Source organism: Tauraco erythrolophus, chromosome 5 (assembly GCF_009769465.1).
Source record: "Tauraco erythrolophus isolate bTauEry1 chromosome 5, bTauEry1.pri, whole genome shotgun sequence".
In the NCBI taxonomy this organism is placed as follows: Eukaryota; Metazoa; Chordata; class Aves; order Musophagiformes; family Musophagidae; genus Tauraco; species Tauraco erythrolophus.
The window spans coordinates 51353596-51370555 of NC_141469.1; the positions used below are offsets into that span (position 1 = coordinate 51353596).

At 40.7% G+C, this 16960-nt stretch overlaps 1 protein-coding gene across 2 annotated transcripts in view; it reads right to left on the reverse strand.

Annotated features, from left to right (window-relative positions):
* SCFD2 (sec1 family domain containing 2) overlaps positions 1–16960 on the reverse strand; it is a 209287-nt gene that overhangs the window by 85146 nt on the left and 107181 nt on the right. The window contains exon 8 of one of the 2 annotated variants that reach the window (XM_086612206.1): positions 10418–10432. The exons of the other annotated variant lie outside the window; for it this stretch is intronic. Coding sequence (XP_086468332.1) covers positions 10418–10432 — 15 coding nt within the window. The remainder of the gene's footprint in view (positions 1–10417; positions 10433–16960) is intronic. 2 annotated transcript variants of the gene reach the window in all.

Genomic DNA, 16960 nt, shown 5'->3' on the forward strand with positions numbered 1-16960 from the left:
AGATTTTACTTTTAGTCTCTAAAATGATAAAAGAGGAATAATTTATTTATCCCTAACAGCAACATCAAATAGAATGAAAGGACAGAAGATATTAATATTTTTTAAAGTCCTAAAATACCGAACAAGAATGAAAACTTGAGCTGACACCCGACCTTACATATTAGCACATAAAGCATCATACTGAAATCCACCATTAGAAAGAGCTATTCATGTTACTGACATTAATGGCTGACTAATATTACAGCACTAACTGTCAGAAACTGAAAGTGTTTTGAGTCAAATTTTATATCACTTCCATCTCCTTTTCATGGCATGGGAACATCTAAGGGCTAAACACTGAACGTCTATTTTCACCTTTACGCAAGATCCTATCGCTGGCAAAGCTGGAGCAGAAAGAAAACTCTTCTTATAACCTCAATTTAACTTCAGACGGATGTGCATGGTACAAAGCCAGTGAAGTGATAAATAGTTTCTGGCAGCTCACCCCTTCTACCTTGAGTAGTGTTACAGTTTATCACTGGGGCTGGCCATTCAGCACAGGAAACAGGGGAAGCAGCGTCATGTTGTCTCAGGCTACGCTCACAGATACTTCATAGAAATCCTTGGCAAATAGTCAGCAAGTACTAAAAAGCATAAAAAGCGGCTTTATTTTACGGACAGATATATCTCAAAAGGATCCGCTAGGAAGCCCAGGAGAGGGGAAGCCTAGGCTGGGGGTAAAATAGCTGGTTTATTCACTTCTTCCCAGAGCACAATAGCTTTACTGATTCGTTCCACAAGTCATTTGCTAATTTTGCACCTTGGAAATGAGTATGGACACACATACAAATTAAAGTTTGCAGCAAAGGCATGTGAAACAGCTACTTCTCAACGCAAATCCCAATGAAAACATTTTAATGATCTTATTACTGTTTGTAACAGCATCTTTGACCATATTGTAACTTAAGAGCCCAATTCTGCAATCATTACTGCCAGTAATCTCAGCAGCAAGCTACTTCAGTTGACAATTTGCAAGAATACGACTGAACTATAGCTGCGGACCAGGATCTTCAGTAATCAGCGAAGTTGACACTCTCTCAAAAACAAAAAAAAAGAGAGATTAATAAAATACTATCTCTCCTTTCCAACGCTAGCCCTTACAAAATCACACCATTCAGAAAATGGCCTAGCAAATGACTTGTCAATTGGAAGTGTGGCTGATGAAGCTTTTCCCAGATCTCAGGCTATTCTTTTCACCAGAGATTTTCAGATGGCAACACTTATTCGAGAAGTTAATAAAAAAAATAATTTGAAATGAATGTCATAGGCTAAACGAACCCTGCTGTAATGCCACTCAAATCAGCTAAATTGCTCCAGGAATGAATTGATGTCCATGTGTTTAACATTTGTTATTTGAACAAAGAACAAAAAAGGTGCCAAATTTCTTGACACTTTATTTCTAATTAAACCAATCATAGTGCGAGCCTTTACATCTGCAGGATTCCTCATGGAAAGAACAGAGCATGTACAGCATAATGAGTATCAAATGCAGTAAAAATGCACAACAACCTTTGATGTGCAGAACTCAGGAATTAGCTGCTCAGTTGTAAAATATCTGACCTTTCTCCCCTTCCCAAAACCAAGACTTGTCTTCTGCAGTGAAAACTACAATTAAGTGAAGGAAAAGTAAATAACTTTACTGACAAAATAAATTCCTTTTGTTACTGACAAAAATAAATTTCTAATGGAGACAGACACATGCAGCTCAATTTCATGACCATAAACACTGTACAATAATGCACGGCACAAGTCAGAGAAAAGCCACCATTGCACGGTTCTGCTATTTGCAGAAAGTCCACCATCACATCAGACCTAATGCTTGGAGTCCCCAAAGGGGTTGTTTTTAAGCAGACAGTAAGGAATGTTGTGACAGGAAAAGTGTGGGAAAGGTGTGATCTAGCATGGGTCTGTGTTTGTACCTTGACTTCATGGTCTATTCTGCACTCTGTCCTAGGAGGGTCCCTCTATGTCACCTTCTAACAAAGAGACAAAGCCCCGCATAGGTTCAGTGCTGTTACAACCACTTTAACTGTCACCAGCAAAACTCTGGGAGGTCCCGAATACTCGTTCCAGTTCCTCCTAAACAGGCTGGGTCAAGCTGCAGTCCATGTATCTGATGTTCCTCATCATCTACTGTCCCTACTGAAGCTGACAGCCTCAGATCCCAATGCCTAAAAGATGGCTTCGTTTCTTTCCAACCTACCACCTTTACCAAAGGCCTCTACAGCGTGAAGTCTCTGTGATGGATGGCTTTCCTAGGTCAGCAGAAATACCATTGCTCCCTCCCTTGCTGAGAGTTGAAGTGCTAGCTCTCCAAAATCACCCACATTATTAATGTCCTGCTTCACAGAACCATGGTATGGTTTGGGTTGGAAGGAACCTTCAAATACCATCTAGTCCAACCCTTCTGCCATGGGTAGAGACATCTTTCACTAGATCAGGTTGCTCAAAGTCCCATTCAATCTGACCTTGAACACTTCCAATGATGGGGTATCCACAACTTCATCACTAGTTCTAGACTGAATCTTGCTCATTTTAGACCTCACTGAGAGCACTTTTGGAGGAAGTTCTACCTTTGATAACATGGAAACGAAACAGTTTTGTAGCAGGGTTTTTTTTGCCTTTCTATGCAGGGAAACTGCAAAATTGCCTGGGGACAGTAATGTTATGTTCTTGGTAAATAGATTAATGGCCAGCATGCAGGTGAGACTGTCACAGGCATGTGATAAATGATTGCCTCACATGACTGCAACTCATCATGAGACTCTCAGCTCTCTAAAATATCCAATGTACACGACTATAACAGATATTATATACAGAACGATAGATATACATAACCTGCTCTTACACTAGATAAAATATGATGAATAAAGTAGGAGATCATTGTACTCCTTTTTGTCATTCAGTAACAGGCTAAATGAGAGGCTATACACAGAATCGGTTAACCACTATAAGACTGTTCTTGCCATCATAATACAGAGTATTTTTAAAGTCGAAGGGGTTGACCACAATGAAATTCTATGTCTGGTAAATAAAGGATTTTGTACACAATCTATTTTTCTTTTGAGACTGGAAATGTCATTATCAGCACGATCTGAAGTATGTGTGTCTCTGTGTGTACAGATGCGCACATACGGACACATTTTAATGCTTAGAATAATGTAACTGATCACTTTCCAGACAGGAACATGTGGCTCCCTTTCTTGCTGTGTGTCACGCAGCCAAGCAATGAATCTAGACAGGCTTCCTACTAGGAGGTTTGGGTTTATTTTTTTTTCAGAAGTGCCTATGTTTAGAGAATATTTTTGCAATAGGAAAATGCCTGTAACATGATACTTTTTGAAGACAACATCAAATTACTCGTTGCTATTGAAGTCAGGTAGTGGAGCAATTGAGCAGGGAAGGCACATGAATGTCTAGGTTTTGACTGTACATAGCATGTACACTATACAGTTATGGAAAGAAGTCTTCCTTCTGGTAATCTTCTAACACGCTATAATTCATATGTTTGAGAATTATGGCAAGATTTGGGACGCCCTCAAACAAGAGACAAAAAAATGCACCCAACCTGACTTGGCTACAAGATTATCCGTACTTCTTTCAGCTTTTTTAAAAAAAAAACTTCCAGTTTTCAACAGAGGTTACCATAAAAAAGCACAGCGTCATCCCAATAATTTTTTATTAGTCTAAAAGATAACATTTGTCCTTGCTGATGCACATTTTTGAAGGGAACAGGGCATGTTTTCATTGGCCTGGGGACTGGAACTTTTACTAAATGGGCACACGTGGAAACTATTTCACAAACACACAAACCATCCCAGCTCCTGAAGTGAATGGATGGAGGAGTCCACTGAAACACTGCCCACAGCGGGAGAAACCTTAGCTCCACATCAGTCAATGAGAGTTCTGCCATTGGCTTCAGGGCTGGGACATTGCACTGCTCCTCTCCAAGCTTTTCTTTTGAAAATAGAGTGTTCTGATGCTCTCCAATCTCTATTAGTGAAGTTAGTCTTCACTGTTCGATGTACATTCCCCTTTTCTCCTAATATTTTAGCAATTTGTTTCAGTAACGCCTCTGTATCTGACATTTATTAGAGCACAAATCTATGTTAGATACTTGCTAGTTCATCAGGGCCAGCAGCAGACTACTTGAGTCAGCTTGACAAACAGCCAGAGTTCAGTCTTTCCATAAATAATGACTTTGTCTTGTCAGTTGTTTTGGCCTCCGCTGCAAGGCAATGCGTTTCCAGAGCAGATGGAGCTGCTCTCGGCTGCCATCCTCTGTCTTCTGAACTTCCTGTTCTGTGCATGGTTCTCATCAGCGCCCATTCCGTGGAGAACACCTACTTCATAAAGCTGAAGTATGTCTTTTTTTAAACCAGAAAGAAAATGGATGAATATTTTCTGTGCTTACAGAATTTTTAAAAAATAAAATACCTGCATTTGAACGAAAGTTTTAAGCACATTGAAAGCTATATACTGTTTCAGTTTTAAAAAAGCCTAATCCAAGCATCAAATGGGCTTAAATTCTATTACAGATTATTCAGAAACTTTTACCTTTTTTCATGTAAAAATGCTTTTATGATCTTTAATTCTTGCTCACAAAAATGCTATTGCAGCTATTCATATTATTAACTTTTGCATTCATAAAAATATGTATTAGTTTCTTCTGCTTTGTAATTTTAAGGGGTGATTTGCACAGTGGTGTCTAAAGTGACCTTGAAAGTTAAAAAATGCATCAATTCTCTGCAAAACCAGCTCCCCTGCTGTCACAGTACATTATGTGCATTGCAGGATTCCCATACACAGCTGCCTGCAATTCTAACAGCTACGTTTTTGACACCACTTTCCAAAGTCTCTTTATTTCAGTGCCCTTAGAAGTTAAATATGTGGAGAATCAATTTAAAAATACAGTAGATTTGAGGAATTATCCATTAAATAGAAGTTGTAAAGACGTTTATATTTACAACAGCTATGCTTTCTTGCAGAAGTTTAAAGACAGATGTGTAGCCAAGCCTAGCTATGACCCTAGACAAAATTAGTTTGAGGAAAAAAATGCCAAAGGCTTACACTTCCTAAATCTTTCAGTCTCGGGGTTCCCAGCTCTCATTGCTTTGATATGCGGAAGGGAGTCACTCCCTTTTCTTACTCCAACATGTAACAAACCCACTTTGTGTGGCACAGGATCATCGCACTGGATGGATGGTTCGAGCAGACCTGGCCAGATGATGTTGCACAGTCATGGCACGTAATCCAGGCACGTGCACACATGCCTCCCACATTTCAGTAAAAGAAATCTCAGCTACACACCAGTCTATACCACAACACATGCCGTGCAGCCCATCCATGGAGAATCCAGCATTTTGGGGATGTGCCAGGCCTATTTTGCATGCATAATGCACTGCACAGTTACTGCTGCATAACTACCACTTTGGTGGGAAAGAGAAAGAGGACGGCCCCAGGCAGTGTTGAAACTCTTTCCTATTGCCCTGGCTTGTTCTTTTGGTCTGCTCCACATTGTAGTTGTTAAGTCTTCAATTCGTTAAGTCATGAAGAAGGGAGGTCCCAATAAAACAGATCTTGGCAGACAGGCAGACTCCAAGCATCCATTCTTAAAGGGAGGCTGAGCCACACCAGCTTTGCTGGAGCCAGAGCTGTGAAGATGGAAGTGGATGGAGCACACTTGGCAGACTTCACAACTACCTCTGCAGACTAATTAATTGGGTTCATCTCACTTTACAACCACCCTGAATCTTTTGGAGTGCACTATAACGAGGGCTTCTAGCTACTGCTGAAGTACTATCGATCGTTGGTGCAATCAATATATTCCCTACACGTAATGATGTTGTAAAGATTAAAAAGATTTGTCTTTTTGTTTGAAAGTAAGACATAAACAGGAGAATGTACATGCACTGATAGCGAATGTGCCCATATTAAGTGGATCCTCCTCTGAATGCCTTAAAAGCATAAAATTTTCTACTGCATTTGTAATGAACATTTGAAAAACACAAGGATTTTGTTAGTAATACAAAATGGGAGCCCCTTCTCATCTTGGTTCAAAATGGCTTCTCAAAGAGAATCTTTGATAGTAATTTTTGGTAGACATCAAATAATAAAAGCTTCAAATCGCTTGAATGCACCGTTTTAATAAAATTATATAGTTGAGGGGAGGAGGGGGGAGCAGGGCTTCATAAGGGAAATCCTCTCATCACCTGAGTGTTTCAAATGAGCTAAGAGTAAATTCATATGAGATGCAGTTTTACATTAACAATTAAGCACAGTAGGGTCAATCTGTTTCTTTAAATCCACAAAAGAATCTGTTTAGTCATTTATAGTGTAAAAAGATTCTCCTGCTCCAGAGGTTCTCTGTTACTATACTGCAACCTACAGCACAGTGCAAGGTACAGACTTACATGCATGATGCCCTTTCTGCAGCGCAGCAATGCACTTTGACGGTCATGTGTTTTGACCCTGGCAGCAAAAGTTGGTATGGGAAGACCAACATTGCTTTGGCAAATCCTACAGGCTTGCTCTGGACATTGCATTGCAAGACATGAAGCATTCCTCCTACCTCAGCCCCAGGGGGACCAGCAGCTGGTGGGGGTAACTTCCTACCAGCCTGCCTTGAGCAGGCATTTTCACACACACAAAATGCTTCAGTAGCATGCATGACAATAATACAGGCAAATGCCTTTTTCCTGTGGGAAAAGAATGTGGGTGTTCAGAAGAGCTGGGAACACTGCTACTCAGTTTAAACTCAAAGAGGGTAGATTTAGATTGGACGTAAAGAAGAAATTCCATACAATGAGGGTGGTAAGACACTGAAACAGGTTGCACAGAGAAGTTGTGGATGCCCCATCCCTGGAAGTGTTCAAGGTCAGGTTGGATAGGGTTTTGAGTAACCTAACCTAGTGAAAGATGTCCCTGCCCACAGCAGTGAAGTTGGAATACATGATCTTCTACGGTCCCTTCAAACCCAAACCATTCTATGATTCTACTCAATTCTTCTCCTACGACAATAATGTCACCAAGGCAACTTCACTAAGGCACTCTGCTTGGACAGAAGGACAAACTGAGCAACGTATGCACAGGTTTCCTGGAGAGGCTCAAATGGATAGGCTTTGCTTGAAAAATTTGGAAGATGAAGTCATCCCATATAGTTACCCCTACCTTCAGCATGGATCTATATTCCTGATAAGTTTTTATGACAGCTACATTACAAACACTGTGCTGTTCAGAAGTATTTTGTTGAGCAGAAACATTCAAACGGAGGAGGACTTATCAGACGGGATCAACTGAAGCATGAACTTGTGTCATGCTGCATTTCCCAGTGCCAAAACTGGCACCAGCAGGGCTGGGAAGCAGGAATTCCTCAGATGGAGTCTAAGTCCAAAGTGATGAGAGGACTCCAGGAGTCCTTCTTCTGGACTCTGCCCCTGGCAGAGGGCACAGAGCTGTCTCTGATTTTCCAGAGAATGAGAAGGGATGTGGGAAGGTCTCCATTACCTGTTTGACACAGGTTTAGACTCTGCTAGGGAATACATCAACAACTGCTATTCAAAAACTCAGCATAAATTTAATTATGGGTACCTGGGCAGCAATCTTTTAATGTAAACAGTTCTCTCATGGATGTATTAGAGCTGGCTCCATGTCAAAAAACACACATAGAAGACCTGTCCTCTGCAACCTAAGGAAGAGTTAGTTATATCTACAGAAAAATCGTCCAGGAGTATCCATGTATATCCATCGATTTAAATGGAAAGCTTTGATGAGCAAAAATGCAAGATGAGAGAATGGACTACTCTGCTGGGAAAAAAAAAAAATCTACCTCTATATCTATATTTTAAGTAATATTTTAAACCATTTACCTACAAGGTCAAAATGGACAAAATATTTCTATACATTGTAAAGGCCAGATACCCAGATGAGAACGTCTGCATTTAATTTTTTTTCCAATATCTTCTGGCAAAGATATTTGCCATCACCCAGAAATTTCCATGCTGCATTCCTCCTTTCATTACTTTTTTCCAGCCTGCTGGGAAAATATAGTCAAGTTCAACATTTCCCATATTCTCGTCCTGAACATCATCCATATTATATTTTGGTCTTAACTTTCTCCAGCTCTCTTCTGTCCAATTAGAGGGTTTATTTCTGTGCAGTTCTGCCATTCAGTAAGCATGGATTTATGGTGTGCAGCCATCAAACTGAGACCACTCTCTCTCCTAGAGCTGCTCACCCTTTGAACCACATTCAAAACCCAGTTTGGTACTGCGAGGTTACATGATAAAACCTTGTCTGCACAATCACAGAGGAGCACAGAGAGATGATGGCAGGAAGTGGAGCCCAAATAATACCATGCCCAGCTACTCCTAGGCCCATCACTGGAGCCATCAGCCCATCAAAGGCCCACCTGCACAAGCGCAGAGGAGCACAGGGGCACAATGGCAGGTAGAGAACCCAAATTAAGGACTCAGAGAAAGGGATTTATATATACATATGCTGTGTGTGCACGTAGCTGCTGGGAACACATTTTCAGGCTTGCTACTGGTTGGACCTGGGGACATGCAGCTGCAGCAGCTTCACCTCTCTTGGGCTGTCAGATCCAACGCAACATATTTTGCCCTACAAGTATGGCAAAATCTTTTTCTTTTTCTACTGGTAAATGCAATTTCAAAACAGAAAACAAATCAGAAAGTACTTTAAAATACTTGAAAGAGATGGCAGGAGAGATATTATAGCTCTTCTAAACCCCTGGATACTTTGTGTTTAGCTTTCCGATATCTATTAGCCAACATACAACTTAGGAACAAAAAGGAATAGAATTTCTTGACAATCATCAGTCCCTTGTTATTAGTTTCTTGTTTTTGTAGGCCACCACGTTATACAGTCCTGCTTATTTACTGAGCTCTGTTTGGAGAATAGCTGCAAGAGAGGGGTTTCTGCTCCCTCTGACCTTCATACAGTCGTGCTACTCCACAGTTAGAAACTTGTTACTGGTTTCCCACATTACTAATGATTAGGTTTATGCTATTTCTTTTTACAGCAGTGTTATCCTCCGGTAGATGCAATCAACACTACTGTTTGCCTGGGTTTTGCCTCACAAGCTTACTTGAGAGAGCAACCATCTCCCCTCTTTGTTTTGCTATGCTATGTAATTCAAACTAGCTAGTGCCCCCACCTACGATATTCCTACTTTACTCCTTATTCTTATTAAGCTTTCTTCTCCATCCTGTAAAACGCATATGCCTCTTCAGCATCCAACAACTCCTTCCTTAGCATCCAACAAGTTCTCTTCTTAACTTTTTTCAGCTACAGTCAATGTTTCATGCATGTAGGCAAACAGAACTGGAGGAATCTCCTAGCCCCAATTCAGCAGCATGAATTCCATGTCTGCCCAGCTATAATTTGCTGCCCTGATGTACACCAGTAACAGGTTGTTGTTCATGATCACCTGTCTGTGATCCCTGACTAATACACCACAGTGACTCTTTCCAGTCAAGAAAATCTCATTACTAGTCTCAACATATATTTTGACCTATGAAATTCTGCCCTATTTCTCTTAGGCTTTGATGTTGTCCAGTTTCTTTGTGCATGACAGCCCATCTTCCCCTGTACTAACAACTTCGGGTCACCAGCAACCTACACGAGCGCACCCCTAATTTGCTAAAGTCAGTAATGCAACCCTACGACCGTCCTTGAAGAGCTTTGCTAGTAACCTCCCTGGATTGTGATCACTTCCCTTTCGCACGACCCACTGTCGCTTCCACATCCGTCAGTGCTTCGTTCAAAAAACAAAGCCTTAAAAACAAGATCTGAATTTGCACAAATACACAGCTATTCAGAACACAGACTTCTTGCACATGACTTTCTAAATCATACCTGTTTTCTGAGACCTTTCTCAGGCCTCTTTCTCAGGCATCAGGAACTGATGCTCCGTTTCTTTGACTGCTTTGTTGTGGAACAGAAACTGCACATAAATAAGTCAGTTCTAAACAGACATTGCTTTGAAGAGACTCTTCTCAAAACCGATCTAGCTGGCAGATACTGAAAGAATTACTACTTTGGCCATACTAAATACTAAATGCACCCTAAAAAACTAAACAGAAATATACACTTCTGGAGAGTCGTATAAACTACCAGATTGTTATCAGGGAGGAAGAAAGTTATCTGGAAGTGTCATTTATACTGACTTGAGAATAGTTATTGGGAATAAACAACACCAGATCTGTTGCAGAACAAGCGTATCCTGTTCAGAAAAGCTATATAAGGAAGATTCTGTGCCCCAGTCACAGAGGCTATATTATCAGCTCTTTACAGTGCACTTGAATTAGAGCCCTGTGTAGTTATGGTTTGAAAGCCTCTGAAAACCTATTGAAATGAGGGACAGGGAGGACTGAAGAGGCATCTTAATTAAACAGATTTGAAAAAATATCCTTCTTCCTTCAAATCATTCATGGACAGAGCAACCAGGCATTCCTACTTCGGCAAGGGAAAAATATTCAAGAGTTTTATTTCGGCTATGACCCTAGGTCCTTTCACCTTGGTACTGTAGAAATATTTTGAATATGCTCTCCTTTCTTGTAAAAACAAAACCAGAAGAAAAGCATGAAAAAAGTCTTCAAATGCCTGCCAACGTGCCTAACACGCAGGCTTCATAGAGCAGCTTTCCTACTGCAAGGGTTTGCAAGAAGCTGCACAGTAGTCAGCATACGACCTCAATTGCTTGGAGCAATAAGACAGAGTAAAAACTAAACTCACTCTGTGGAAAGAGTAGGAGATAGGACCCCTCTAACTGAAGCAACTAGCAACTTGTCTGATCAGCACAAAAATTCCAAACCCTCATGACTTGGAGGATTCGGAAAGGCCACCTAGAACCAAGGATGATGCCTGCCTCAGAGAGCAGAATCCATCGGTGCTCAAGCACCCCACAGTAAATGCCAAGCTCCCAGAATGAGCTTGATGCCAAAAGGGAGACTTTACATCCAAGTCCAGCCCACTCTCAAAATTACAGCAGCAATTACTATTGTTGCACTTTACTCTTCAAGGTGGCAAAGCACTTTGGAGAACATTAATACTTACGTTCAGACGTTAAAGGGAACCCAAAGTTCACACCAGTTTCTCAGTGACACATGGGTCAATGGTTAAGCCAAGTCTTTTGACTTCTGCTTTGGTCCTCACCTTTTCAAGCATGTTTGAAGCAGCGCCCGTCTAACTACCAGACACTGTCTCACCTCATCACATGCTGTCAGGAGAAATCTCTTCACCCTCTCCAGGCAAGTTCCATGTCAGTCTCGAGGAGACATATTCATAAACATGAGTCTGCATAAAAATTAACTCTGATGTTACATTCTCAGAGAAATATCAGTGTACTTGAACTTTTGATGTCAAAAAAAATTGCAACACCTTAAATCCTGAACGAGTGCTCCAGCCAGGACATTTGTAAATACTGTTTAGGTGACCTGTGACATGAAGCAGATCAGAAGATTACTGGGAGAGGAGTATCCTTTGAAGTGTCCAACTGTGAAATATGGCACTTTTATTTCTATTTCTACCACATCATCACTACTAATAGAATATATTTCATCTATATCTCTGATATAATTTAACTCTATTTTTTTATTCTGTTCTGGTATTTGAGGGTTTTTTCCTACTGAAAGGGCACTATCTTTAGAAATTTGACACCTGACCAGCTGAAATACCAGCATGTGTTCCCTACAACGTGACTGTTTGCAATACAATCCTGCAAAGCCTGCTTAGGCAAGAGCATGAGAAAGCAATTTAGCTCCGGATCTGGCCTTTGCAGAAGCATCTTCTAGCCATGGGTGGACTTTCTAGGGCACGTATCTGCATGGAGGTAGGTGAAAGAGTGTATGTGCACCCATGCGACTGTGTGCATTTCTCTCCTGGTTCATACTAGAAAACAAACACAAAAGCTATACCTGAAATGAAATCTCCTTTGAGAGCATCTAAACTGCCTGCCATTTTGATTCAGTGTCCCCATATTACAGGCAAATGAGAAGTCTGAACAAAATTCTTCATACAAAAACTCGTGGTTTAGACTTCTTTGGTTTTTTCCCATGTCTCTTCCAAACTTTTCCAGCTAACCCTGGTTCCTTATGTGATCTCCCAGCTATTCACTTCCCATTGCTTCATTTCTCTACCTTTTCTATTAATTTTTAACAAGAGCTGAACATAATAAGGAGGAGGATTTCATTTGCAAATTTCAATCTCAATTTATGCAAAATAACACCCTCAGAAAGATGCTAATATTAAATTAATTTATCTAACAACTGCTGTCCAGGCTTAAGACACACAGCTAATCTCTTACTTGCAAAAATCTAGCCAGACATCATTTTCACTGGATACAGGACAAAGAGAGAGTCATGTGCTCTTTCCAATGCTCACCACCTTGCATTTGTCCATAGTGAAGCTCTGTAACCTGTTTTATAACTGTAAGATTTTTCTGGAAATTATCATGATCTTTTCACATGTTCAAGCAGAATAAAGTGAAGAGGACTATGTATCGAATAGCTCCCCTCAAAATGTGAGAATGCCCACCAGCCCATTGTTGATGATCCAGGTCTCTGATGACTACCCTCGTTCCACGAGGAGGAGCTGGAATTTATCTACAGTGCTGTTAAAAACCAGGATGAGCTCATGCATGGGTCATTGCTGCCTCCTGCAATCCCTGTCCCCAGGCACTGCCGTCCCCTGCATCCTGGAGGTTTCTTGCCTGTGTTTACAGGGCTCCACAGCCATCTCCTCCTTCTGCCTTTATACTTCTCTCTTGAGAACTTCACTGTCTGTGCTGGTAGGAGAGTAAGGTTCACAATTATACCCATTTTGCTAAGTTAGGTATGCAATCGGTTGCATCCATTTCTTTGCTGAAAGTAATTGCTTTCAGTGAGTTACATATGACTGTAACTAAGCTGCTCCCTCCTGAAATTCTTCAACAAACCTTGGATCAACACCCCCCATCCCTAGTGACTTACTGAAATGATGCTTCCCTCCCTGGTTTATCTTTTTTTCTTTTAAATGAATACCTCTCTCTGCTGGCAGCTGACCTCCGTCACCTGCACAGAGAGAGTCATATGAAAAGCCCGTGCTGATTTCAGAGACAAGAGCGTGAATAAAAAGCAGGTATTAAAAACTGCCTCCACTAACAAAAAATTTTATTTAAGTTTGATTTTTTTGCTTATTAAGATTCCAAATTGAGATGACATTAGTTCTTTTTTTTTTAAAGGGCTATACTTACATAATAACCCACATCACTGTGCATTTGGTGCTGAACTTTTAAAGAACATCAAAGTACTGAACTGGCAGAAATCACTGGCTAAATCCTTGGGATCCAAGTTTTTTGAAGTATTCATCTTTTGGCAGCTGCAGCTTCTTCTGCAGGTGCAGGGAGAACATTTCTTTAAATCGGTTTATTCATCTAGCTCAATTCAAAGGCTAGTTCACTCAAAGCTGAGAAAATCTTTGGCTGTTAGATACAGAGAACCAATTTCCAATTTACGGATAAAAACTAGATAGCAAAGGATGAGGTCTAGTCAAGTGAAGATTTTATGACATTATGATCTGTCAGTTCTATTATTAACTGGAAAAACATGCATTTAGATTTATCAAAATGTCTTTCAAATTGTTTTTTTAAAAAGTCTTCAACACATTTAAGGAAGCTTCATACAATTGATTAAAAATAAATACTGTTTGCACTTTCAAAATTTAATTTCATATTTCATCCAGACAGATTGGTATGATTTGTGGGCAAAACATAATCTATCAAAAAAATTGCAAACGGAAGCTAAACTATGTAGTTGCTTAAATAAATGTGGCTACATATGACACCACTTTCTGATTAACAAAATAAGTCTGACTATCATGTTGAAGTGATAGCCCCTTGTAGACCAGCAAAACCGACAGCTACTTAAAAAGAATAAAGTACAAAAAGTATAGCGAGGACTTAAGCTAGCACACTGACAGCACTGTGGTATTGCTTCTAGCAATCCCATATCCTGGAAGCTATGTGCCTGAGCTGGACATATAAAATATGCCACACTGATGCTGTATAGAACTCCAAGACAGCTGCAATAGCTGCCTTAAGGAATCACTGCTAACTGGTTCTCCTCTTGACGTATTTATTTGAGGTATGTGTTAAAAATGTGGTGCTTTATGCTGGGAAAAAAAAATGAAATTTGTGTCTAGACCATCTGCATTCCATAAAGTGTAAAACAGGGCTTTCTACAGCACAAGGTATCTCCCTGAGACAACTCTCGGGGGACCCCGGGAGCTCCCCCCAGCGTGACTTCCCGGCAGGAAGAGAGGAGAATGATGTAAGGGAGGTAGATTAGATTAAAATGAATAAAGGAGAGAGTATGAAGATATAGCCATTGCCCTTGGAGACAAATGCTGGTGAGAGCTCTGTGGGGACAGGGAGGGAAAAGGAAGTAGGATTTAACACCCATCCAACAATTCAACTGATCGTTTGTTAGGTCGCATTTATACTATTGTGGCGAGACAAAAGCTGCAAGACCACAAGGGCACCAGCTACGTGTTGAAGGGTGCTGGAGGAGGATTGACATGAGTTCTTCTATCTCCAGGAGGGGTGCCTGCTATTCTGTTTCACCAACAGTTCAACAACCAGGGGAAGGACTCAGCAGAAAAAGCAGGAGGGTGCCCTCGTGAAAGCTATGGAATTTGTGAATTTGCCTGATAAAGCGCTAATCATATGGCATTGGAGTTCATGAAATAAATGGTTGTCCAGGCTGCCCAGCAGGAGTCCTTCCCCCATTCCAGCACCCTCTGGTACCGCATACTGACTCCCTTGGCCACGCTGGTACGAGCTGATAGACAAGTTGCACTGTCAACCAGATCAGGCCATTAAAACAATGTGCTAAAACAATGCTGTAAACCCACGATTAGTCTCTGATGATCTATAGTGACTGTGAACTGGTACAGGTTTTCCTCACTTGTCCTTAGACTGACGGACAAAAAGAATCTCTTTTCTGCTAAACTGTCCTACACATGGAAATACCTTTTTTTCAATAAACCTGGGCATTCATTTTACATTATTACATTAACATTTATAATAATTAATAAATAGTCATGGTTATTTCAGGATAACCTTTTTCTCTGTTTTTCTACGCTGACCTTTACATACAATGGCACTTGGTCATAGTGCAGCATTTGCCTGGGTAAATCGAGCAACTTTACCCGAACAAATCATCACTCGTGCACATAAGTGAGAACCTACACTATAAAACTGCATGCACAATTTCAGGTATCAGTCCAAAAAATGTGCCTCTCTCATTCTAAACCATGTAAACGCTTGTATTCAACACCATTTTTAAAAGAAACTCTTCTGTTTCTTATAAAGTGTGGAAGATGTCAAAGTCATACAAGAAAATGAGCTATTTACTTGTTTCCTCTTGGTAGAGAAAAAACAGAAGCAAGACACCGCTCGTAAAGAATGCAAATTGATTGTGTGAAGGAAATTATGAAATGAGCTAGTGGATAAGGCGGTGTTTGGAGGAACGTTTTCTTCTCTCCATCTATTCCCATGCAAAAATCCAGATAACAACGACTTTCAGGCCAGCAACACTCCCTTCTCACTTCTGTGCTAATAAGTACCTTCCTCTTTGATAAAGGGAGTTGAGAAACAAAGCCAGCATTTACAGTGTGGTGTGCACCTCTCCACTTAGTCAAGCATCGGCCCTGCTCTCTACCCAACCCAGCCGCGAAGGGGACAGCGCGGGCCCCATGGCTCAGCTTCTCTCTGATAAATCTGAACTTCAGGTGTCCTCAGTGATACATGGTGCCCACCCCTGAGAGGCTGACGGCTTTACAATAAGCAGCCAGAAGCCTGGGCCGAGATGCCCTCTGAGTGTGTCTGCAAAATATCAGAGAAGCAATTTCTACCAAAGCTGAGACTGCAATGGAGCACTTTGCCCACAGTGACTGAAAATTGTACTGAAGGGTCTTCAGTGGCAATCTTTTCAAAGTAGCTGGTGAATTGAGTTCAAAAGGTCTTCAGTGAAACCGCTCCATCATCTGGACTGTAAAGCCAACTGAAAAAAAAATAATCACATGGACCTGATTCTCAGTGGTGAGAAGCACCAGCCTAACCAGTCCCCATCCCTGGGCCAGTAGTGACAAACACCTTTTTAGAATTTGCCACCCTCAAAAATGAATCTCAGGCACCTAACATGAACAACTAACCACTAAGAATACCAAGGCTCCTCTGCTACTGAACCATATAAAGTGTAAGTGAAAGGCTTTGCCTGAACAGCCCTTCAGCAGCTGTTTCCTCAATCACTGCCGTACCTTCTATACGGTATTTGATATACGTTGGAAAAAATGTACCCAACAGAGGCAGGAGCATTGACTGCAGGCAAAAGCCAGCATGATTATTTCCACCCTTCAACAGTAGCTCTGTTTTTACTAGCCCAGACACAAACACAGAGGCTGATTAATCATAAAATGTCTAAAGTACGAATACTTTCTATTCTGTTTGTCAAGGGAATAATTTAGCATGGAACAAAACGAGAAAGCAGACAACAATTTAGCATAATGATATCCATTTCTTTCCGTTCCCTTTTGGTAATTCAAAAACCCCTTGTATTTTAAAAATTAAACTAAACAAAATTAAATTTTAAGATGAATACCATTATTACATTTGAGTAGCTTGCGCTTTTTCTTGTTGCAAAGATGAAATTCAGCATCACTCAGACAAAATATTTTACTACCATAAAGGTTTCCCATGAGCTTAATACTTCTGCCAAACAAAAGCAAGTAAAAGATTTGCACCTTCAGACTCACCAGTGAAGAACTTTCCATTTTGCTATATGGGCCTGAACGGACCCACCAAAAATTACTCTCATTTAATGCAGAAAATTCTGCTTTTCTAAGCCCTTCCAGAGAGAAG